Below are 26,194 nucleotides of genomic sequence, written 5' to 3'. Positions count from 1 at the left end.
TAGTAAAATGTCATGTTAGTTCCTGAACTGATGTCTGAACAGCAAGTAAAAAAAAAAAAAAGTGCTTCTTATCACTCATAATACATATGAAATGTTGATGTAGGTAATACTTTTAAAAGACATTCCTTCAATCTATAGTGTCCATTGTAGCAATGTAATAATTTTACAGAAATTAGATAACTTGGTTTAAAAGAGATGATGATCAACAATGGAATTTTAAGCAAACTCTTTAAAAACTCTATAAATAACTAACAGCCTCCTTCCAACTTCATTCTCATTAATTCTTAGTCTTGTGCAGCACGTAGAGGTTATTATTACACTTTTTCAATGGGAACAAGACCATGTATTTGAGAGAGAAATGTAGGCTCAAAACTCAGTTACCTTTAATTCTTTTATTTCTGTTTTCACTATGCCAAGCTACTTCTTCATGACTAAAACACATTACAATGGACTGAAAAAAATTTAAAAGCATATTGATTTTTCAGTTTCTTACTGATCTTCGTTCATGGAAATAGTCATTAGTATTAAGCACATTTTCTAGGATGGGATACAATCATTTGTAGGTAAAGACTTTGGCATTTAAGATATTAAACATTTGTGAATTTAATTATCAAAATATAATAAACTTGTGTCACTGACATTATATTGGTCATAACCTTTTCCACAGTGTGCAGTGTTTGAGTCTGGAAAGGAGCAGCACACAATTGTATTTCACAATGACCTCTTTTTAAAGTTGTCTTGGTATCCATTTTGGATGTTCGGGTTAGTGGGTGAAAAACAACTGAATTACACTATATTTGTAAGCTAACTGGGAAAATTTTATTTGGAGTAGCAGCTAAGAAGGTAGCTCTTTATGGAGAGTGAGAAAAGGAAGTAGGGGAAGCCTGAGCTAATAGCTTTCACATGGGAAATAATTTTAATAGTTCAAAATCTTTCACAGAATCTTAATAGAAAGAAGGCAATATCAGCATGTGACAGATAGGAAAATAACTCTCAATAAGAATCTTGCCTAATAATTTACACTTTGGAAGAGTATAATTTCTAGTTGCAGAAGTAAATCTTCCAAGTATATACAATAAGGTACAGGTGAACCAAATGTAAGTGGTGCTAGATGATCCTTCACTTTTTGTTTTTGAAAATGAGAACATTATAATGACCAGTCAGTCCTTCATAAAAATGCCCCTTAAATCGTAACTCCAAAGTACCACGACTCATGAGAGACTATCACATTCTTTCCTGATAACAGAATTATAAATTCTGCTTTGAAAAAATGAGTATTTTATTCTTCCTGGCTTTTACTTCACGCTGAATTCTTGTTAGTAATCATCAGATGAATCTCCCGTCAAAGTGGTAAAAACTAAAGGCATTAAATCAGTACCTAAGATCAAAGTATAGCTTTATCTGTGAAATTATGTGTTGTACCTGACATATGGCAAAGATCATGTAAAATGTTCAGAGACCAATGCCATTACGAACATTAGAACGTGTGACATATGTTTTTTTCCCTAACAACTTAAAACCAATTTTAGAATACTGGTGAATCACTACTGGACAAATGGGCAAATGCTGAGGTTAAATTCAGCATTATCTTATCTCTTCCCAAAGACAGGTTGTTATACAGACACAAGTGCAGTCAGTTAAAAAATAAAACCCCGAGTCAGTGGAGCAGAGGTTTACACACAGAGCAGAACACTCGATGGCGGAAAAACCTGTTCATCAGAGCGGAGCATCAGATAACAGTGAACAAACGCTGGGGCCCAGAGAAAGCAGCAGAACCACCCCTAGTTGGGCTGTGTTCACACGGACTGGCCCAGTCCCCACCCTAAACACAGTCTAGGAACACAGACTAAGACCAAGAAGCTGTGAAATGATGTTCGGCAAGATGCAGTCTGGCTTTCTGCACACGTGCTATAGAGCTTGATTTAACCCAGAAAAATGCCAGTCTTCTTACTGTGGCAAAAGGAAAACACCCTTATTATAAAAGAAAGGCTTGGCGTTGAACGTGGGAGCTTTCCACTACATTCTAAGGATGTACCAGGAAGGCCGGTAATGGAAACAGTGGTAACTAGAACAGCAGAAGCAACCACAACTGTGATATACTTTGCTATATAAAATAAAATTAGAAAAATATTCTAATTTCAAGAGTCAACTATAGAATACCTTACTAGTCCAGTAAGATTACTAAGACTTTAAAGTGGAATTAGCGAAAATGACATTCCAGGATTCAACCTGTAGGCCCAAACCAAGCAACAAAACAAGAAAAGCAGCAGACGTTTAAAGCAGCCTCAACAATGTGGGATTTCCCCTCTTTATCGTTTACATTTTAGGTTTCTTTTCCAGCCCTTAAAAACACTAGCTGGAATTGCTAAAGCTGTGAGACAATACATTTCTTTCTTAACTTCTTTCTTAATACAATAAATACTAAATATAACACAACTTGTCAGAAGTATTACTTAAAGCACTTCAGATACAGCTTAGGAGGTGCTCCCTGGCTCTTCAAACGGGCGGTGCTATTTTGCTGATTCAAAAAATATTTGTTTTTGCTTATGATAATCTCCCTCCTTGGACAAACTATTCACAATGCAAACAGACTGTAGCTCTAAGGCCAACCTCATTTCTCAGAGTGATTAATAGTACTTTACCCGGATGTACAAAAACACGAAAGAGAAGCTCCTAAATGGAATTTCCTACTACTCCTATTCTGAAATGGTTTGCAATGGCTGATTGAACTTTAAGACCTAACTCGGAGCACTTATGCAGAAGGAGCAGATTATCTCTGGAGAATCAGTAAGGACTGTGCCAGGAAACTAGCTCCCCAATGAAAACAAATTCCAACATTTGTTCATTAATAAGAATGTGTTACAAATTATGAGTCATACCACCTTAATCCTGAAGCTAACAGAAACAAAGCCAGTCAAATTCAGGAGTTATGCTCATGGTTTAAAGCTTATAAGAAATGAAAATAAAATAAAATGAGACCTGTTCAGTTAACGCCACGTGTCCCATGTGCAGGGACATTCTCACAACTGTTTTGTTGGTCTGACAGCTGAGTCAGTATCTCTGCTGAGATCATATACATGCATTTCTCTACTAAATACACCTACATCTCCTAGAAATACATCCCCATAGGAAACACTGATTTTACATTAAACTGTCTTTTTTGAAAACAATTTTACATTGAATTATAGTAAATTACAACTCATTGTTGTATGACTTAAAATTCTTTCAACAGTTATCATAGATGTTTACACAGAGAACTACAGTATACACAAGAGCACTTCAGTATGAATCGGATGATCAATGTTTAAAGCAAAGAGTTTTATAACCAAGCTGCCCGAACATTGGGGAGCTTAGGCCTCAGCAACAGGCTACTGGATGCGTCAGCGACGGCCCCCTCACTCTTATAGCTGAGACCGCTGGTAGCGCTCAATGTCCTGGAAGCTCCTCCTGAGAACACACGAAGAACAAGAAACGACTGTGAATCCTTGACACCAAATACATGAACCCTCATCTGATAAACTTCCTCTCCTAATTTTATGTCCAGACTCAATTTTTCTTTCCTATCTCATGTGTTTTTAATAGTCTAATTTTCAACCCGAAATGCACTTCAGAGTTCCCTGTGGAAGTTAAAAGATGTAATAACAAATGTCCTCAGATTCTACACTAGAGGATTTTGATTCAATAGCTTTGGGGTCGGAATAAATGTGTTAAAAAGCTTATCATATGATTCAAGTGAAAAAATTTTTATATAACCATAAATACAAAAATTTAAGACCTAATACTAAGCTTGGGTTACTGGAACAAGACACCCATCTTGGTCACTATCTCAAGGAAGTGTGCTGGAGAGGGAGTGGAATTACTAGTCACCTGACTGTTGAGACTCACATGAGCACTAGGAGGCTGTGGCATGATGGGTGGTTCCAACTTTCTTTCAGTTCCGGCTTCTATTTTCTCTAGTCTAGAACCCACACCTGCAGTAACAGCACGGACTTCTGCCCGGGAAGGTGTCTGGCCTCCTGCGCACTGCACACCCCAGCCTGAGTGGCCACTTGGTACCCGTGTTCCCTGTGACACAACACTAAGCCGGTGTGACTGATCGCATAACAAGCATCAGGAGGGATGACATCTGAGGACTCTACTTATTGCTAATTTTGTTTCAGTGAGGGAGACAAAGCACGTACAGGGCTGAAGATATTAATCTTAACTGGTTAGGGAAAATGTTCCAGCAATTTTTAAACAGCACATCTATTCATTTCTTCCTTTACTAAATATGCTGAAGTTATTAAAAGTCTCTCTTCCATTATCTAAGAAAACTACTGATATCTTCAGTTGTTTTCGCTCCTGGTCTCCTCCCCACGCTGCCATGCCCGCGGTAAATGAAACCCGGTAGTGAGGGAACGGACAGAAACACAGCACAGCGCCAGTGAGAAGCCATAGAGCGCGTTCCGGAAGCCGGCAGGTTAAAGCGCTATCACAAGAACAAAAGCTGTACTTTCAGAAAAGGACACGAACAAGGACAAAAGAACTTTGAATGCGCTTACTTAGTGGGCTGTACTGGCCGAGAGTGGACCTCACGCGCCTTGGGGACGGGGACGAGCTGAGATAGCCCATGTTGCGATGATAGTCCATCAGCTGTTCCGAGCGCTTCATGCCGACTGTCGGCTTCACGGCTTCAAGCCTCTTTAATAAAGCCTTCATTTAAAGACAAGTAATTTGAAAGTCAACGTCAGATAAATAGTAATATGTTCCCAAAAGGAGAATTATTTTTAGAACCTGAAATTTATTAAATAAAGACTTTAAATCACTGATGACATACAATGTGAAAAAAATATTTCAAATAATATAGTTTCAGGAGAATTGAAGGGCTCTGATTTACCCCATAGCTAACCAAAACCACTATGATTTTAACAACTGATTACAGGTACATTTCTCTTTTATATCACGTTACAGTTTTAGCAAACATAGAAATGACATCATGGGAATAGTAATGCTAAGAGCCCAGAAATGACCATAAACTATTACAACTACTACAAATCCTATATCTGATCACACAGCAGCAGCTTTCGGCCCGTTTCACCTTTCCAGCAGAGACCCCAGGGTGACCACGACATTGAACAAAGGTCCAGTGGGCAGGGCCACTCCACTCCCAATTTCTACCAGCCTAACTGTGCTTTCTGATCTGCCTGTTTTATAAACTGAGGATTCTGCATAAAATTTAGTTTGGGAAATAAAGAAGTTTTTGCTGTTAAGTTTGAAAATAAACTATTACAGAATATAATGCATCTATAAAGCAACTAGCCAAGGCAACGCCATACACCATGACATGGTATTTTAAGACGATTCAGTAAGAATCTAATGTATACTGTTCCTAATTTTGTTTTCTTTCTTCAGAAGGTGAATTTCTTTTGTTTGCTCTTCCCTAGGCATCACTGAGAAAGGAATAGTGTTTAAGTTAGACAATGGATTGGGGAATTTACCCATGGTTGTGTTTTATTATTTTCCTTATTGATGTCAACTTTCTCTGTAGCACACTGAACTTTATCTGAAAAGAGAGTTGTGTTGTGCACCAAGATGGACATTAAAATATCAGCCTCATCTGTTCCATCATAGGACAGGTTTCCCTCTGCACAATCTTTCTTCCTTCTTCTTCCATTTAAATTTTCTTTATATTGTGGGAAAGCATGCATAACCTGAGAGTCGCCATCATCACCATTTTCAAGCACAGCATTCAGAGGCATTTAGTACAGGCACACCACTGTGAACCATCACCACCACCACCACCGCTTTCTGCACTTTTTCTACTCAGTGTCCTGCTCTTGGCATTTTCACCCCCTGCCCTTCTATTCCGAGGCCCCACCAGCAGAGTTCTGGGCAGTCCCAGAGGAGGACGGAGGGCGGCAGAGCCAGCGCTTCAGGGGAAAAATAACTCGATAGGGATAGTAACAATAAAATAAATCTTGAACAGTTTTGAGTAGTAAGTGAGACAATGTCTATGAAGTGCTCAGAACAGTGCCTGGCATACAGTAATAACTTACTAAATATTAGTGCTGTTATTAATACTGCTTTGTATTATTTTCTAGTTGTTAGACATGTAATATATATCTTCCCAGCTAAGTTATAAATTACATGACAGTGCAGTAGTTTAAATATATATTTTAATATTCCTTCCAGTATCTTACATAGCTCACAATTAAATATTTGTTTAATGAATTAAAAAATGGTAAGAATGGTTACTTATATTCTAATTTATGGTTTGCCGAATCTTAGAACTGCTACTCAAATCAGATTCTAATAATGAATCCCAAAATAGTTTGTCTAAACATTTCTTCTTCTTCTTTTTGATCTTGGAGGTATCATTCTTTTTAGAAAGAAAAACCACCCAGCCTGAATCCTGTCTTCAGAGGCAGAAAGGTCAAAACAAATGAATAAGTAAATAATGTGTTAATGATTTCTGTATTTTTCTATAGGGAAGAACTGCTTTATTGTTTCTAAAATGATAAAGCAAAGACCCTGAAGGACATCAGAGAGTAACAAGCGTCCTCCAGCCAGGGAAAATCAGGACCGTTCTCCCTCACTTCCTATAGCTGGAGCAATACTTAGCCATCCTTTGGTTTCTTTCTTTTAGGGAAGGAGACAACAGACAATAAAAGTAGAGAGGAAGAACCAGACTGAATGAACCAGAAACTTCAAGATCTTAGAACAAAGGTACTGATGAGTCAACAGACTAACATGCTTACTCCATACTATGTATGAGACTTGCTATAAATCTCCATCTTTGTGACAATGTATCACTCTCTCCTTAACAGTTTTCCATTCTAAGAGCTCTAGAATTACTCATCTAGACCAGCAGAGAACAGAAGAAAAAGAGGATTTTATTTTTCACTTAATGTTTTTAAGAAGAGTCTAAATTTCTAAATTTATGCGTGCATTACTTTTATTTTAACACAGGAACTCCTGAGTAGGAAGATGATGGTCTACTTTATTGTCTGCTTGTTTGTATTTCTCTGGACTTAAAATGGAAATAAACTACCTGAGCTCTAGGCTCTAATCCCACACATCCCTGCAGCAATGCTACTTCTTCTCGACTTTTGCTTCAATTACTCCCCCTCTCCTTTCACAGCTAAAGAAACTGACATACATAGAAAAGAATGGAATAACCTCATTTCTATTAGAAAGCAAAGTGAAACTAGTTTAATTACCTTACTGACCCCCTCTCCTCTGCTAAGATTGTGCTCTTTCTTAAGAATATCTGTCTTAGCAAGCATATTTCAAAATTCATGAACTAAAAAATGAGTCCCCCTGCTGGAAATCAGAAAGTTCTAATATAACCGAGTCTGTATGTAGCAAGCACACCCTCTACTGGAAAACAACGGTGGTGAAACAAATCATGAAGAAATCACAGTTCACCAGGAAGAGCAGCAGCATGCTTTTGACTCTGAAGCTCGGGCTGAATCGTATACGTATCTCCGCTCTCCTTTCCTACCTCCTCTGCACAGCAGGACCTCTTTGTCCTGAAATGTAGCAGTCCAAACAGCATCTGGATTGCTAGCACGTGAATTCAGAGTCCTGGAACAGCCCTGCTTTAGCTGTCCTGCCTGTCAGCCATACGAATCGGTCTCCATCACGGGAGACGGAGCAAATCAAGGAATACCAATCACAAAAATTACGTGGTAATGGGCACTGCTTGTGCGGTACATCTGACACAGAATGTCTACAGAAGTGTGCGCATGCGTGTGTTTTGACTATGAAGAGCCTAGCAAGCAGATTTAAAAGTGTATCAGCTGATAATGAAATACTATTAGAGCCAACGTGTCTCTAGGTAGGGTTTGCTAGGTGGCTGGCTATAAAATAAAAATACAAAAATCAAGTTTACAAAAGTAAGCAGTTAGAAATTTAATGAAATACTTTGATGCACAACAGAATAAAAAAGGATAGTTTTGAAGAAAGTTACTCTAACATTACTTAAGGTAGAGTATAAGAAATCTTTGAATAAATGAGAAGACATACCATATTTCTGATAGGAAGGTAGAAGCTTTACCAATTATTTTAGCTCTGAATTTATGTGGTCATTAAGGCTCTAATTTTAGTTTAAGACACTCCCTGGATTTAGAATCTTGGCTCAGCCACTTACTAGCTGTGTCCTTGGGCTAATTATTTAACCCCTCTAGGTCTCAGTTATTTCATTTGTAAGATGTGGATAAAAACAGTAGCTACCTGCAAGAATTATAGTTAGGATTCAATAAGCTAATATTTGGAAGACACTAAGGATAATGCCTAGCATTTAGTAAGAGCCCAGTAAACAACAGCAATTATTATGAACTGAATTTCATGATGAAAATGCATGAATAAGTAAGTATTTAATGTGAAGATTTTTAACAGTCCCCATAAATACTCCTTAGAACATCAAAGTGTAACTATGTTTCTTAACAATCAATGTCTTTCATAAATTCAAGTAGCAGGCCACCAAATCTGACCTCTCTGAGAACATATTTATTCTCTGAAATAAGTGATATATAAACTAGTTTAGCTTTCCGGGATACAAAACAGTGACATGGGTTTAGCTAGAGACTGAATACTTCACAGAAGTACATCTGACCCCGGGACACCATTTCCTGCAGTGACTTATAATGGAGCTTTCAGTATTTTCATTTCGTGCTCCCTTAAAACATAGTTTGTTGGAAAACAGAAATCTACCTATTGTATCTTACAGGCTCATAGTTCATCATGCATTTAATGCAAACACATCTAAACCTACTTTTATATAATTAAGTTTGAAAATGAGGCTGTCTTTGGGTTTCCGGTAAGCTGGACTTAATCCAATGCATTTGGTAAGTAACCATCTCAGTTACTTACCAAATTCTCTCTTTCGATCCTCTGCTGTTCCCGCTGCCTGTTGACAGCGCTGTGGTATAACTTAGGGGGGTGGCTCATCGATCTTCTGGGAACCGCAGCTTTGCTTCCTGGTTTCTCAGCCTGTCTCGACAGTTCTTTCAAAAGCCTCTGATTTTCCCGATCAATCTGTCTCACCTCCTCTCTTGTGAAGGAGTAGTTTCTCCTTGGTGCTGCCGAAGGCTGATCTAAGTGATGTTTCTGTGGTCCCTTTTTATCCAATTCCAGAAAAGCTACAGAAATGAAGAGAGGGGAAAATGGCTAAAGAAAGACGATGGTACAAGTTTAACTCTTAAAGGAAAACTACATTAGTCCATGAAAAGGTATGGATGAAATAATGTTAATAGCATCCAGGCTACAATGGATAGAAAAAATCCAGAGGCAGCTTAGCGTGTTATGCTTACTGGGTTCTTCGGGAATAAAAGCCATACACAAGACAATGACAATATTTTAATAAGACATTACATGGCTCTGGTTCTAAGGCAGGTGTAATTTATGGAAAATGCCTCAGTCATGTTCATTTTATGTTTCCCTAAGGCAGCTTAGTAGTTCGGGAAGTCAGAAACTTCCGGCCGAGTGCACTAACACCAGACTTAATTCGGACAGTCTTGATAGTTGGAAGGCGTACTTTAAAAATAAAATGCCCTCTGCAATGACCGATGGAAACAATGGCCAGGAAATGGCAAAAACAAACCCAGAATATTCTAAAACTTGCAACTTAATCTGAAAATATATTACTCCAAAAGATTTACGATCTTAATATTGGTATTCAAACAAATATTTCTGTGAAAGTCAAACACTTCAATCCTGACCGAACACAAGCCGGCATGAACACATTGCATGAAGTTTTTAACCAAGAAAAATACATTGCATACTTTATCACATAAAAGTTTCTAAAAATATTAAGCTTGCTAAATAAACGTTTCAGCTAACTCTATACTAAAAACGAATACATTATACCAGATCAATATACTGGCACATTTATTTTTTTCACAATATTTTTTAAAGTAACCACTACTTGTTCTTACTTGAGTACCTTCCTGTGAATTCTTTTACTCGCTGAGCATTTTGTACTGTTACAGGCACAGTGCTGTGAGGGGAAGAGACATTTTTAACCCTCATCTAAAAATGTCACTGCTGTAAAAATAAAACATTCAGGCAAGGTCACAAAAACGGTAAGTCTACCTCCCCACATTTAACTGAAGTCAATCAGAGATTATAGAAACTTAAAAAAAATTTTATTATAGGGGCTTCCTGATAGAAAAAATAAGGAAATTAATGGTTGATAATTTCTTGAAAACAATACCGGGTCAATGGCAAAATCTGAATGAGATCACATTTACAAAGATATAGATGTGCTGAAATAATTATCTTATTTCCAAACAATGCCCACTTTGTAGAACTTAATAAGGTTTCTAGATTAATTTAGCCATATATGAAAACCTTTAAAATGTAAATTCTACAGGGAATTAAAAACTATTTTCTTAATGGCATTTAAAAACGTTTTAAAAAGTAAAATAAAGCAATAGCAATAAATTAATTAAAAAATGAAGTTTAATTCATTTTTAAAATTAGCATTCTAACTCTGATGGCAAAGTATACCTATGCAATGCTTATATTTTGATACTGGGTGTTACTGTTATGTTTTTCTAAAGTGGCAATATGCTTTAGTGTGAAGCAACCACAAATATAGGGGTGAGCAAAAGCAGGTTTACAGTCGTAACATAAATAATACAATTAATGAACAGTAATAAGAGAATAAATCGCCCACCCCTGTATATGAGCCATTGGTTTTTCTAACTAATTTTTTTTAACTTGAATAACCTTTCATGGACACACTTCTATAACTATGTACACATTTAAGTACACATATCTATGAAATATGGTTTTTCCTAATTTTCTTCAACGAAACAAGTCTGTTCAAAGTTGTTACAGTATTTCAGCATCAGAGTCCGTCAGCAGAGCCATTTCTGGAGCCATCTAACACCACTTACTGGAAGTATCACCTTTACTTTCATCTAAGCTGAGATACAGACAGCATTTAAAAATTCATCTATAAAGCTACCACTAAAAATTTTATCCCAAGCCATGTGAAGAGCTTATTCATATAATACTGGTTCTTAAAAAAGAATCCATCCTGTGGGCACAGCCACGATCCCTATTTGAAAAATAGTATTTGCTTTTTAAAGTGATTTTTAAAGGTTTGTTTTTTTTTTAAATTAATCCAAACTTATAAACTGGTAAGCCACATTTCAAGGAATATGACTTAAATTTACTGAGTTTCTTCATCTTTGTGAACAACTTGTCAGATGAGAAATTCTGTGACATTCTTCCAGGCCCCTTCCTCTGAATCTGGCAGGCTTGTGACCATGTGGACCAATAAGACACAGCCGAAGTGTCTTTCAGAGCCGGGCAGAGCAGGAGATGCAGCCCCCGACCCCGCCTGCTCCCTGCGGGATTTGCCTGCTCCCTGGGGGACTTGCCAGGTGCATCTGACTGCCCCGAGGCTGCCAGGCTGTGAGGAGCTCAGACCACACAGAGGGGCCCGCAGCACTGTGACCCTGGTCTGTGAGTCATCCGAGGCTGCTGCTTTACACGCCTCTCAGTTTTGTGATGTGCTATCATAGTAGCATAACTAACGCAACATCTAGTAGCAGGAACTGGGTACTACTGTAACAGAAACCTAAAACAGAAGGCACTGGTTGAGACCAGTGACAAGGAGAGCTGGCAGAACCTGGAGGGGATTGCTGAAGAGGACCCAGCGGCCGCATTTTAGCAGCACTGTTGGCTGTTCGACTAGGTACCTACTGCCACCTGTGGCCTGGTCTGAGCAGACCTCCACACAGAATGGTGAGAGTATCAGTGGTTTGTTTTATCCACAATAATGGGAGAGATGGACTAAAAGAAATTCAGTCAGTTTTCAAGCAAAATTTAGAAAATATAGAAGAGCCAGGACTTCTGGGATTCAAAAACATATCTACTGGCCCAGGCCAGAGAGGCTCAGTTCACTGGAGTGTCGTCCCATAACCGAAGGTTGCAGGTTTGATTCCTGGTTGGGGGACATACAATCCCTGGTCCCATGTACCTATGGGAGGCAATCAATCAATGCTTCTCTCTAGCAGCAATGTTTCTCTCTCTAAAAAGCAATGAAAAAAAAAAATGTCTTTGGGTGAAGATTAAAAATACATATATATAACTACTACTCCTTTGTAGTCCTTCCTGGCAGAAGATTCTCAAAGTACTCAAAGGGGTACACATACCTGAGGAACCATGTCTGAGCAGCCTCAGCTGTATCTGGACTTGTTTGACCTGGATCTTGAGGTTGGGGGAATCTTTGGAAAGGAAAAGTGTATTTTGGTGTTTGGGAGGAATATGTATAAATTATTGTAAAGACAGAGGATGGACTGAAGAGGTTTTAAAACATGGCCATAGGTTATCTGACATTCTTATTAAGAGGGCGGGCCTATGCTCTTCCTCTTAAATCTGGGAAAGTTTATAACCGTTTCAACCAATAGAATGTGGGGGAATTGAAGCCATGTGACTTCTGAGGCTAGGTCATAGAAGGCGAAGAGGTTTCTGCCTTGTTCCCCGGAACACTGCAGTCAGGAGACATGAGCCCCCACGTAGGTTATCCAACTACCCCGATGCTGCGGTTTGTGAAGAGGCCAGGACACACAGAGAGGGGACATGGGGGGCAGTCCTGCTGAGGTCTCCCAAACCCAGACACCAGCATGTGAGTGAAGAGAGCTCAGGCGACTCCAGTCCTGCCTTAGAGTCTTGGTGTTGGGTCATTTGTGTAGGAACAGCCACTGACATGTGATCACTTAGGAAAAAGTGTTGTGTGACAGACAAAATACCTGCGGACCAAGTGCAGTCCACAAGCAGGCAGTTAATGTTTGTTTGTTCGTTTGTTCTGGGGATGGAGCTAACTAGTCCTCAAATGTCCCATAGTGACTGTGGCTTTGTCAATTTCATCATCCAGTTCTGTTTTGCTTTTATGATGCATTTCAAGTCAACAGCTCTTAAATCTTTTTGGTGTATTTGGTCAGTTTATTAATGTAAAATAAGTCTTTGTCCCTTTTAGTGCTTTTGACACCTTGAATTCTGTTTTGTACACTAATAGGACTGAGAGTTCTATTTTCTCCTTGCTAATACCTGCCTGACCTATTTTTCAAGCCTTTGTTTTCATTCTTTCTATATTATTTTAAATATATTTTTCCATTGGATTTGATTAAAAATTTTTAACACCTTCTGATAGTATCTACAAGTTAAAACCATCCATTTATATTGTTTAATCTCTTTTCCCACAACCTTACTTAAAAAACAAAAACAAAAACAAAAAAACCCCTTTATTTCTTTTTCTCATTTTTCCCCCTTTTGGAAAATTATGCTAATTTTTTTCCCTCTAATACACTACAAATCATATACTGTAATCCATTCTTCTAGAGGTCCTTAAACTTTTGGCCTCATGACCCATTTACACACCTAAATATTACTGAGCACCCCAAGCAATGCTTATGTGGGGTACACCTATCAATATCTGCCACATTAAAAAGTGAAAATTTTAAATTATTAATTCATCTGAAAATAACCAGTGATGTTAATATCACATTTTTATTAAAAAATTAAAAAAAATTAGAGTGGAAGAATTTAACGTTCAGTATCTCTTTTAATGCCTGCCTCAGTAGCAGACTGTCTGTCTTCATGATCTGCTTCTGCGTTCACCCGTTGTTCTGCCGCTGCCGTGTGGCCCCTGGAAAACTCCCCTACACACACGTGACAGAAGAGTGTAAAAAGCAAATCACATCAGTTTTATTAATTGAAATACTTTTGTTCTGGCCTAAAATCACTGAGCTTCACTTCTTACTCTGCTTCAAGTATCAGGTTCCCCATCTCTGAGTCCAGTGCCTCTCTTGACTTCAGCTCTTCTCAAATGTCTGGTAACACCTGGTAGTGGGAACCTGAGACTTCCTTCTCACCTGCCCGACTTTGCTTGCTGTCAAGGGCCAGGAGAGGGATCAACGTGCTGCGAGGGTGGATGTGCTAGTAGCTACTCTCAGTGCCGAATCCACGCCCCCAACCCCCTGCCCCTGCCACGGTTTTGCTTTCTGGGGTTTCAGTCACCCGTGGTCAATTGTGGTCCAAAAAGATTAAGTGGAGAATTCCAGAAATAAACTATGCATAGGTTTTACATTGTGTGCCGTCTGAGTCGCATGATGACCTCTCACACGGCCCCCCTGGGACGTGAATCATCCCTTTGTCCGGCACCCGTGCTGCATACGCTGCCCACGCTGCCCACACTGCAGTCACTCGGTGGCGTCAGGATTGCCAGGTAAGCTGCAGCTGGGCCGCAGTGCCTGTGTTCAAGGGACCCTTACTTTAGTTTCTAATGGCCCCAGAGCCATTTACCTAATTTTTATTACAGTGCATTGTTACCAGTGTTCTCTTTTATTATTAAGCTGTTGTTAATCTCTTCCTGTGCCTAATTTATAAATTAAACGTTATCATAGATTAGGTATACATAGGAAAAAACATAGCATCCACAGGGTTCCGTACAAACCCAGTTTCAGGCACCCACAGGGTGTCCGAGAATGCATTCCTGAGGATAAGGGGGCCCGCTGTACAGGCATTCTCTTCCTCATGGAGCGTAACAGGGTTCCTATCTTCTCCTTGAATAAGGCTTCTCGCTTCCTTCCCTCCTAGGTTGGCAATAAGTTTAACCAGTTTCTCTGTTCATCAATCCTTCCTCAATCAGATTCCTTCCTCTTACAATTTTTCTTCTCAGGATACATCACCTAATGATACATCTAATTATTTCATACTGAATCTATGCGATAAAATTTGAGATGGAGCATTTCTAAACTGTCTCTAGTTTGCCCTACAGATTCTTCCCAAACTGACCTAATTTAACCTACATACAAAGTATATGAAACATATCTTCAAATCTAGTCATGCCAGCTTCTTCAACGCTCTCCAGATATGAGGGATTAGGTCATAAGCCAAGGCCTAAACTTCTGCTTACTCTACTGCTGTACTTTTTAATGCTCTGCCTATTCAGTGACTTACAGCTCAAGGTCAAAGAACTAACTCCAACCACACCCTTTTCACTATTTCCATGGCCAAAGGCAGGCTTGGGGTAGGTGTGGGAAATCACCTAAACCAGGCTCAATATTCAGAAATCCTAACACATATGCAAGGCCTACTTTGACGTCAGCTGTCTAATGCTGCTAGTCTACACCGATCTCTCCTTCTAGTGCTTCTCATAGGACCCCAGAAATCTCAGCTGAGAATTGGACCGGAGCAACACATAGCAACGCCTCACCCACAAATGAAAAAACTGGGGCACAGAATACTTCCTGTTTGTCTAGGGTCACATGGATAACAGTGAGAAGCCTAAAATTTTGATTCCACTTCCAGAATATTCTTCACCCAAATTCAACACTGTTTCATAGTCTAATGGGCCCTAATTGGGATACCTCATTTTATATTCTTTTATTAACCTTTGTTTCACATGCTTATTATTTCATAGTTCAAATTTACAGACTTATTAATAAACATAACAATTATTTTAAACCAATAACATTAACGCTATCAGCTACAGGCATCCCTCACATAGCTAAACTCTCCCCCGATGTTTACTGGAATAGCTTGCACAATTTTTTACTCCGAAGTCACCAGCTGAATCAACAAACTGTTTTATGTATCTTTGGACTTAGCTGGTGAAAATGTTTCGATTCAGATGATGCAGCACATGCCGTGGTCCTACCTCAGCTGTTCTGGCAGGGTCACCACTCATGCTCATACTTTCTAAGACGTGTTATGCATTACCGCCGCCGTCTTCCTTACATGAAGGGAACATATCTTCCAAGGAAGCGGAAGTGGCTGTAAAGGAACCAGGTGAGACAGAGACCTGGGAAAGCCCACAGAGCAGCAGCTGCAAGCGACAGAGCACACTCGGAAACTGCGTGCAGAAAAGGCACGACCACGCACGCATCAATTCACACGTCTGCGGTTTAGTTACGTGTGGGAAAAGAAAGACAGCTTATAAAAACATTCTTGGATCTGAAAAACTTCACTGAGTAAATTGAGAATGAATAATTTCAAAGAACTAAAGAAAAACGTTATGCAGTACACTGACAGCCATCATTAGTGTTTGAAATAATTCATTATTACCCAGTCTTTGGTGGAGCCCAGCAACAGGTACCAACTAGCAAGCGCCACGTGTGTTCCGGTGCCTCTGAAAGTCCTGGGCACCACGTAGCAGCAAGTCACCGAGACCACGCGCCCCACTGTGCAGCAGTATGAATAAAGCCTGCCTTCTTATGTACATTTTAGCTCAGTTTCCCTGTTCAAACAGTATCTCAGTGCTTCATTTATATTTGGGGACATATAAATGTTGAGGGAGTCTGGGTGTGATTATTGCTTCTCCCATTTCATACTTAAAAATACATAGGCTGTCCATATCGATAGTGAGAAACACTTGTATTTACTTCCCATGGAACCAAATCTTTTTTAGTATCTGGGTATTCAGAGTGTGGTCCTTGGATCGACAGTAAATGTTGCTCCTTGGGTTCTGCTCAACATTTGCTGAACCAGAATCTGTATTTTAACAGGATCCCCAAGTGACCTGTATGCATATCAAGTTGAGCAGCTCTTACAGACTGGAAAGTGGCCACAAGAGTTTTTTTTTTTTTTTTTTTTTTTTTTTTAAGTATATTTTATTGATTATATTGTTACAATAGTTCCAATTGGCCATAAAAGTTTTTAAGTGAAAATTGTTACACTGGATAGCTTGATAAAGAATGGTAGTTTCCCTAGAGGAGAATATTAATCAACTTTACTAAAGGTTATAATGTAGAAGGAGGCACAGACTTACTCTATGAATTCCAGGGGGCAAATCTAAGACTAATGGGTAATTGCTACAAAACCAAACTTCAGTGAAACATGAAATACCTTTCCTAACTATTGGAGCTGGGCAACAACAGAAGCCTGCTCTCAGTGCCTTGGGCTGTTTGCCCACAAGTGCTAGATCTGGGGATTCTAGGAAGGCAAAGACCCTGCCCTCCTGCTGCTTATACTCCAAGGAGAGAGAAGCAAACAAACTACACTCATTTCAGAGTCTCACACGTGTTCTGATGGAAGGGAACAGGCTGTGGGGACGGAAGTACGTACGAGTCCAGGGTGTGATGCTGATACTAGACAGAGTGTTGAGAAGAAGTCGCTCTGAAGAGGTGAGTACAGGCTGACACGTGAGAAGCAGCAGCAGCCTATGCAAAGAGAGGGGAATGGCGGGTGCAAACGCCCCGAAAGTGCAGTGTTCCGAGACCGGGAAGGAAGCAGTGTGGCTGGAGCCAAGCCACGGGGACTAAAAGGAGGCGTGGGCAACAGTCTCGTGACGTAGGGCGCCAGCTCTTCTCATCCACCTTAGCAGCACCTTACACCAACTGCATCAGAACGCCCTTGGCGGGCCTGGGCGTCAATACTGGCTTTAACGACCTGTTTACTAGTTCTCCAGACGACACTAACACGCTGCCTGGGGTGAGAATCACTGATATCCAGTCTGTTAGGCTATGACAAGGAATTTGGATTTTATTTCTAATATAAGAGTGAGTCCACGGAAGAGTTAAATTAGTAGGATTGACTTACTTTTTAAAAGATCACTCTAGTTGTGAGCAAAAGCAGCAGAGGAGCAAGAATAGAAAAGGTCTCAATCCTGAAAGTTTTAAGAGACTGAAGGAGCACTGGCCAGGAAAGATACATTGGGTGGAGGCTTAGCCACGAGGGGGCGATGGCCAGTGCGGAGCGTCCCATGTTTCAGACACAGTAAACAGGGTCAAGCGGAGCAAAGGGAAAAGCAAATCTACAAACGAGGGAATATTCCCAAGGATAAACTGCTCCAAAATACTTTGTCAATCTATGAGTTATTAGACTAAATAAGGAATTTATTTATGCCCTTACATTTTCACCACTATGCAAATTATGGAGCTCAAGATTTATTCTTTCAACTAACATTTCAAAAAAAAAAGAGGATCCTATTTACAACTTACAAATGTTATATTCAACTGACCTCAAATCAAACCTGCAAGTGGAATCTTTTTAGTTATGTTAACAACTCCAAAGGAAAGTCTGAAGCTGCTTTTAGTCCACCTGGAATATATTCTTGCTTTCAAATGAAATATGAAGAATAAAAAATTGATACAGAAATGTAGCGATAAAGATTATTCTAATTTAAAAATATTTATATTTGAAAATTGAATTATGCTATTTTATCAACTAGGTAATTACTTTCAAGTAATGCTCTTTACTCTTTTAACTTACAATCTGAACAATGTCCTACAGTTTATTCTGAGTCCTTCCCACCTGTCTCAATTACCTTATCCACTTGGTTCCTCTAGGCCCTTTGAGTTTGTACGGCACTGACAAAAACAAACTAGCATGAAGCTGTTTCTAGGACTAGCTGATCAGCTTTGCAATGATACAAATAATGATATTCCTGAAATTTTTATGATAAATTGGAATATTTAGTAAAGTTATAATGATCCCAAACATATCTATTAGAAGAATCAACAAAAATTCATAGCATTTAATATATAAGCTCAATATATCTTTAAGTTTAATATTTAAATTCAACATACAGTTTTGAAAAAGAAAAATTACCTTTTAAGAGCTGATTCAAATCCATCGTGTCATGTAAGGCTTTTTGTTTATATTTGTGGTCTAAACTGGAATCTAACACTGAAGACGACTTTGAGCTGAGACCGGACCCATGTTTTTCTTTTCCTATTTTGGCTGATTTCAAATTATTTTTTAAATCCTCAACATTTCCATACACTTCTTGACTCACATTTTCTTGCCTTTTAACTTTTACTTTCTGATCGTTTGATGCGTCCAGTTCAAAAGACTGAACAGGGCTGATATCCGGGGTGGATAAAGGAGTGACATCTGTCACAGTATCTTCCGATTCCTCGGTGCAGTCACCGACTTTTGGGTTAGTACTTGAAGGCTGTGGTCCTGCTGATTTGACTCCTGGTTTATATTTCTGTTTGGGGGACAGGTGGGTTCCACCTGAGAGATGTTCCTTTAATGATGGAGGTGAATCAGATGTACAATTATCGGACTCTGCACCTGAACAATCTCTGCCTGAACTTGAAGTGGAGGAGGACTGCGAGGAAGAGGAACTACTCTTGGAATACTTCTTCCTTCGGCCCTTCCTGACATCCCTAGGTGGCCTGGCTGACTTGGACCTGACACGATGTTTCTTTCCATCATCGCTGCTGTCCTCTCCATCGGTATAGTAATCACCTTCACCTTCTTTTACAATCTTGGGAATGCTACTTGGAATGGTCAAGTGTATTTTATGTCCTGTTGTGGCATCACACAATGTTTTCGATCTTGAAGCAGTGGTCAATGACAAAGAATTTCTAGTTTGTGTACTATCATTTTCTATTATGTGTTCTTTTGGAGGAGTTTTCACTTCTCTTTCATTTCCTTTCTCAGCAAAATTACTTTCTTTTCTTTGCAGACTAAATTTTGAGTTTACATTTTCTGTATCTTTGTCTGTTCTCTCTTTAGGGTTATCATTTTGCTTGTCAAAAACTGAGTTACTTTCACTTTTCTTTGATTCTTCAAAGTCACTGTCAAAGAAAGAATGGTCCACTTCACTTTCTGATATATCTCCGAACCGATCCATGTTGGCAAAAATATATCTAAAAAAGGAGAAAAATGTAACCATCAGCTAAAGAGTAATTTTAAAATACTCTTTATTTCTATACAGTAATTCAGTTTTCCCAGACTGAGAGGTCTGGTTAATATATCAAGAGAAACATGATCCCAAAAATCCCACCAAAACACAAGAACCCGGAGAAGTGATAATGGGGCTACAGGAGCAATTCCAAGTTGTGCCAGTGATTCGAAAAACAGGTCTCATAGTACAGGTCACGGGAAAATCAAAATCGATCATCGCAGCAGGGCTATCACAAACATGGATACTTAGATGAACCCTAAGGAAAATCTGCCTTCTATAAAGTACAGTTAGAATGCAGAATAAGAATGGATGGTGTTAAAGCCTCCTAAGATCAGCTACGCCAGCCCAAACACGTTATTTTAGTGAAAGCAGGCAATGCAGATGGACAAACCTCCCCATTTTAGTCCTTGTCTTTGCCCTATTCTGCTCCTTCACTGCAGTTACTGAAGCAGCAACAGAAAGGAGAGGACCCCCACGAAAAAGAAAAGCTGCCTCTACCCTTCTTAAAGAGACACGAACACTCCAAGGCACACACGTGGGCTCCACAGGGAGTTCAGAGCAAACCTCTAAAGCTGAATCCGAAACCGCATATGGAAGACGCCAAGGGAAGAGTATGTCTAAACTGTGTTAAAGGGAGCCTAGTACAAGAGCTTTTATAGCAAACAGGCTGCCTAAAATAAAGAAGTAAAAGAAAACATATTATTTAGACACATGGAATTAAATATTGGAAGAAATGGATAAAAATGTTCCAAGTAGTTGCCTCTAGCATAGTGCAGAAACAACTGTTTTGGTTACAGACCTTAAATTACCAATTGATTTGTTGATTTAAAAATATTTTAATACTTTATACAGTTGAAACTAAATTGGAAACATCATTATAGGATCGTAGCTTTTGAAAAATATTTTTCTTTCTCATTGGTCTTAGCAGTAGGGCCACCGTTTCTATTACTCATCCCCTTGAGTTCAGAGTGTGACCTCTAATACTATTCTCCACTAAAAAATTAATCACTTAGTTAAAAAAATCAGGACCTTGCAAGAAAGCTGATTCCATTTCTGAAGGGGAGGGGGACTCAGGAAGGACCCCGAATGTCCAACTGTTGTCAGAAAGCACAGTATTCCGGATGCCTGGGTCAGTGGGAATACAACAAAGGACACGGTTTCAAAGGGGCTTTCACCGTCCAGGCTGGACAACTTAGCACTGAAAACAAAAAACTCAAAACCTCCGTAAAAATGAAAAAATAATTCTACGGAAAGACACAAGTCCAAAATGAGATGTTAAAGGAAAGTAGTATACACATTTCCAGTAACAACATATTGGAAACAGTCCAATTATGTGCTCACTATATTCAATTTGATTCATGTCATTATAACCAATCAAGCAATAAAAAATTAAGTAATCTGTATCCTAAATCAGCCATGATACTCTGCAGCCTTTGTTTGAATGACCTTGCAACAAACAAAAACAAGTATGAACATGATTTAAAGATCAACCAAAACTTGCGCTATTAATATTGACATGGTAAGTTAAAAAGACAGGGTAAAGTACATGTGGTAATACATTTTATCATCATCAGATCATTTGTCTGCCTAAGGTTTTAAAGAATTTAAGAGATTCTGACGTATTAAACTTACAAGGGAATCTGATTAAATCAGTAAGTTTGGACTTTTAGGTTTATAAACAACATCTAAGTACTTAAAAAGAGTTTATTAGGTCTGCTAAGAGTAACTTGTCAAATGTTTGGGGTATTTAAGAAAATAGAATACTGTATATTAAAATTGTAGTTGTGCAATTAATTAAATAAGTTTGCAAGCGGAGTGTAATGTTCAGGGAAATTTAAACTAAGACAAAATTAATCAAAGTACAAGTGAGTTTTAAAATTCTAACATTATTACATTTTAACTGAAATAAGATGTGTTAAGTAAATCTTAAATACTTAAGAAAAATTAGATTATAAAACTTATACCTAACAGATATTAAAATACAAAAAATATTACTTCCCGTAACATAATGTCCTCTTGTTTTAAAATTCAAAGAGACAAAAGAAAGCCTTCTCCCCAAATCCTCAAAAAAAGACATCCAATAAGGTTTTAGATATAATATTTACCCATTCTGAAATCAAAGTCTACTCTCTCAAGTAGTAATTTGTAAAAACTGAAACTTGTCTCTTAAAGGCATTTGGCAATTAATTTTGAGAGCCACCAAAATCATAAGTCGTCTGAACCAGTACCTTCATTTCTGAAATTTTTCCCTAAGAATATTGAGAAGAAGTTACGGTATTAATTATAGCAGTTTATAATACTTAAAAACCTTGACTAGAGAAATATGATGATTCCATTAAAATAAGTATTTCCCCAGGGTCTGCACACTACTATGCATTTGGCCCTGTAAGTTTCACAGGAACACAGCCTGAAAAGGTTCCCAGAGCAAATTCCAGTGTGGGTAAGGCTCCCTCACACCCACACCCACGGACAATGCTCCGCCACCGACAGGGTGTCTGAGAACTCAATGCGATTTTGACCCTGCTGTGTAAACCAGACTCCACAGGAGAAGGGCTCGGTCCCTCGAGACCACCCTCAGCTTGAGGACCAGCCGCAAACCGGGCTGTCACCCTTGCTTTCTGACAACCAGCTGCAAACTGGAGGCTCCTCCGACGCAGGATGCCAGTCACAAATCCAGGTGCTGCCCGTACCTCCGACTCAGCGGCTATAAAGCAGTGTCCCACCAGCTCGTCCTGGGGTTTCATCTGCTAGAACAGTTCGCAGAACTCAAGGGAGCCCACTTACTCCCTAGGTCCCCCACTGACTGCCAAGGATCCTGGAGGATACGGCCAACTGTCGGACGAAGAGATCTGTAGGGAGAGGCCCGTGGAAGCTCTCGGACGTGAGAAGCAACCAGCCCTGCTCCCGGGTGTTTTGGAGGCTTCACTGCACAGTCCTGGTTAAGTCCCTGGCCACTGGCAAATCGGTCTCCATCCCCCATTCCCAGAGGGTCACGGTCCGAACCTTTAATCTGACTGGTTCTCCTGGCAACCAGCCCCTACCCGTGGGTAGGGTGCAAGGTTTTGGGGAGGTGTTAGAACCTAGGTGAGGGCCAAATCTCTCATAAATCGACACCTCTCAGCCCACTCCCGGGGCCAGGCACTGACTCTGGCAGCTTCCTCACTGCAGCTGCAGGCTGTGTAGCTGTGACAGAGGCCCTGGGGCCCACAAAGCCTCACATATTCACCAACCCACCCTTTGCTGAAAACGATGTGTGGGCCCCTGACTTAGGTGCTATATCAGCATGAAAAATACAGTAGACAACACGATTATCCACACTGGGTTCATAATACGATTTGTACATGGAAACAAAAACAAGGAGAAAAAAGGGCACAAATGAAGAGCTGACCTGTCAGGAGAAAATCAGCAATGCCACTGCGTATTTCATATTCCCATTACCGTTAGTGTGGTGTCCCTGCAGGAAGTGAAGCTCGTAAGTGACGACAGGGCGTCTGCAGAGTGAAGAGGAATGACCCGAGCCAGGCGCGCCCAGCCTCAAACCTGATCCTGCCGCTTCCCAGTTTCCTGCTCCTAGGCAACTGCACGCGAACAAGGATGCGCAAGATGGCACTGTTTGTAACGACAGTGAGTTGGGAAAAAGCCCAACGCCTTGGTGAGAGGAAAATGGAGAAGCAAAACGGTTTATATGACGTATTATATACCAATCAAGAAGGATGAGCTGAGAGCTACAAAATAATGCTCACTAAACAGCAGAATTACACGCACAGCAGTACCATTATGGAAAACGGAAAACACACCCAAGACTCAATTCCTCATGGGCACAGACACGTAACTAAAGAGGTACAGGCTGGACGGGAAGGGCGTACATTAAATACCTAAGAGTATGAGCCCTTGAGGGGAGAGAGGGAATGAGGGCAGGAAAGAGGATCAAGGGGGAAAATTAAGAGCCTGGGTGGAGGAACTGCGATCAGGCTCATCACAAACTTAAAGAGTGTGGCTGACGGTTACCAACCCATTCTGCCCACCCCGGTTCACAAAGAAAAACAACAAATCAAAACGGCCACTGTCGTTAAACTCTCAAAACAATGTGATTAAATTCCCCCCAAAGTTACCCTTTTTTTGGTAAGATACCTCACCCTGTAATCAAAAAGTGAAGAGCTGAAATAAAAGACTAGTGGCTGTTTTTTCCTTTCTCATGTTGTTACACGGCTAAGAATACCTTTGGGATTTAATTTTTTTTTTAAGTTTCTTCAATTTTAAAAGCAAATGATTTCATGGCACACCCCAGAGCTTCCTGAATGAAGCGGTCAGTTCTGGGTGAGGAGTCTTAAAACGTCAGCCTTGATTAAGGATGTCAAGAACAGAATGTATTCAGATACTTGCAGGGCTGAGAGGAAAGACATCTGACAGCTGCTACTTGCAGCTCCAGGCAGAACTCCTCCAACAGACAGAGCGGATAAGAAGGCCGTCTGGAGTTTAGTGGTAGGACCGCCCCAAAGGGACCGGGGCTACTTCCTTTTCTTCCCTGCCTCCGCCCCTCCCTCCCTGCCTTTCTATCTTCAATCCTCACCTGAGGATATGTTTATTGAGCTTTTAGATAGAGGGGAGGGAGGAAGGGAGGAGAGACAGACAGACAGACACGAACAGCACAGAGAGAGGGGAACATCAGCCGGCAGCCCCCCGCAGGCGCTCTGACCCCGGACGCTGCCGCGCCCCCTGAGCCGCCTGCCAGCGCTGCACGGGCTGCTTCCTGCGGTGAGGAGCCGTGGGCATGGGTGACGCTGGAGGAAAGACTGAACGTCCCCTTGCTGGGATGCTGCAGAGGGAATTCGCGCACTGGGAGGACATGCCCTTCCCCAACCCTAACAGTGCAGGAACCAGGTCTCAATCCCCAAATCAAAGGATCAGCCGCGTCTTTGAAACTGGTCCCGGCCCTGCTGTCTCCTTCCCAGACCGGGGACCCCAGAAAGCTACTCATCACTGTCTCCTGGCGCCCAAGGGAGGAGCCGACACACGGTATTCAAAGGGTGTTTCTCCGATGATGGAGTCAGACTTGCCACTGAACCCCGGTTCTCCTCTTTGACAGCTCGGTGAGCAGGGAAGTCACCCCCTGCCCCCTGAGCCGGTTTCCCGGTTATCTCCCACCAGCATCCCTCCCCGTCCCCTTATCTGCATTTCCGTGGTTCCGGAGTCCCCGCCAGCTGTAAGCACCTGCCTCCCTAAGTGGCCACCGCGCCGGAGAGGCGGTGCTTGGCCCCCGGCCTGGGAAAGTCTTCAGGTTTAAATTTGAGTTGATAATGCGCAACAGGTACGGTTAAGGGCCGAGACGCTCTGAAGACTTAATTTACGGAAAAACGACCCAACGGTCCCGTCCACTAAGCAATCCTTTTGATGACAGTGACTTCAAAGTGCGTGAGACTCCATCTACATTAGAGAATCATAACTATGGGCTTCAAATGGCAACGATTCTCTTCGCCGCCTAAGGGGAAAGGGTAAAAGTGAGAGGGTCGTTCATCAGGCCTGAGCAGCCCCTGCGCGGCGCTCGGCGACGACGGGTGCTCCCCGAGGCCCCGCTCCCGCAGCGTCGGCGGCGCAGGTCCCCCTGCTTTCGCGGCTCGGCGGGAAAACACGCAGATCGGGGCCGGCGTCTGGGGCCCGCGACACCCGGCTTCTGCAGCCGGCTGTACAACACGGTCACCGAGGCCTAAAGCAAGCATCGGTGTTGCAGGCCCGAGGCCCCGCTCGCCACCCCCTGCCGACCCCCGAGGTGGCCGAAGATAACCGACAGCCCCCACCCCCCCCCCCACCCCACCTCAGGGTTCAGGTTCAAGTCCGCCGAGGTGGGCGGGAGTGACCTGCGCCCGGCTCCCGGTCGCTGCCGCTTAATTCAGAGCCGGCCCCGACCCTCACGCCCCCCGAAGGCGCCCTGGGCACAGGCTGTGCCAATCGGGGCTGGGGGTGTGGACGGCTCCAGGGACCCGCGTCTCCGACGCCTCCGCTGCGGTTACGCCCTCCGCCCGAGGGGCTGGCCGGGCGCCTGCTCCCCACCCGCGCGCCTCCTTACACCGACCTGAGGGCTCGCCGCTGCTCCGGCTTCGGAGAGAGGAAACGGACCCCGAACGGAAAGCAGCCGGGCGGGCGCGGGAAGAAGCGCTCACTCGCCCGCCGCTCACCCGAGCGCCAAGAGCCGCCCCGCGCGCCGCCCGCGGCGTTCCGGGCTTGCGCGCATGCGCCGGCACGCGCCCTCCCCCGCGCCGTCGGGCTCCGCGCGGCGCCGCTCGGCTTCCGGGGGCGGGGAAAGCGGAAGGCGGGGCAGGAGCCGGCAGGGGCCGAGTCGCGAGTGTCGCGCGAGCGAGGCTGGGGCCCGCTTCTCAGCTCCTGGCGGCGGGCGTCAGAGCGATCGGAGGGCCGCGGCGGCCTAGAGAGGCTCCACCGGCCCCGCCCGCTCGAGTGGGGAGCGGGAGGCCGGGCCCGCCGCGTTCGAAAGGAAGGAACACGTGCTGGACGGTTCCGTCCCCGGAGATGCCGCGCGCTCCGCCCAGGTCTTGCTGCTACGGTTCC

General features: G+C 41.9%; 1 protein-coding gene across 1 annotated transcript; it reads right to left on the bottom strand.

Annotated features, from left to right (window-relative positions):
• Nucleotides 1–374: 374 nt before the first annotated feature.
• Nucleotides 375–25,842, bottom strand: CFAP97 (cilia and flagella associated protein 97). The gene is made up of 5 exons (XM_090258626.1): nucleotides 25,704–25,842; nucleotides 18,547–19,595; nucleotides 8,854–9,122; nucleotides 4,542–4,692; nucleotides 375–3,447 (listed from the first exon to the last, which is right to left on the bottom strand). Exons 2-5 carry the CDS (start codon nucleotides 19,577–19,579, stop codon nucleotides 3,320–3,322), a joined length of 1,581 nt encoding a protein of 526 aa, XP_090114752.1. The 5' UTR covers nucleotides 19,580–19,595; nucleotides 25,704–25,842; the 3' UTR covers nucleotides 375–3,319.
• Nucleotides 25,843–26,194: the final 352 nt, after the last annotated feature.

The sequence above is a fragment of the Furipterus horrens genome, unplaced genomic scaffold (assembly GCF_987537825.1).
Source record: "Furipterus horrens unplaced genomic scaffold, mFurHor1.1.pri manual_scaffold_12, whole genome shotgun sequence".
Taxonomy (NCBI): Eukaryota; Metazoa; Chordata; class Mammalia; order Chiroptera; family Furipteridae; genus Furipterus; species Furipterus horrens.
This window is presented reverse-complemented; position numbering and strand designations above follow the sequence as displayed.

Bases quoted from the DNA above. Each gene is read 5' to 3' on its own strand.
- CFAP97 (XM_090258626.1), bottom strand. From the start codon at position 19,579: ATGGATCGGTTCGGAGATATATCAGAAAGTGAAGTGGACCATTCTTTC. The intron at 4,693-8,853 runs GTAAGTAACTGA...CTTTAAATGAAG, and splicing joins GGATCGAAAGAGAGAATTTG to GCTTTATTAAAGAGGCTTGA. The intron at 3,448-4,541 runs GTAAGCGCATTC...GTGTGTTCTCAG, and splicing joins CGGCCAGTACAGCCCACTAA to GAGGAGCTTCCAGGACATTG.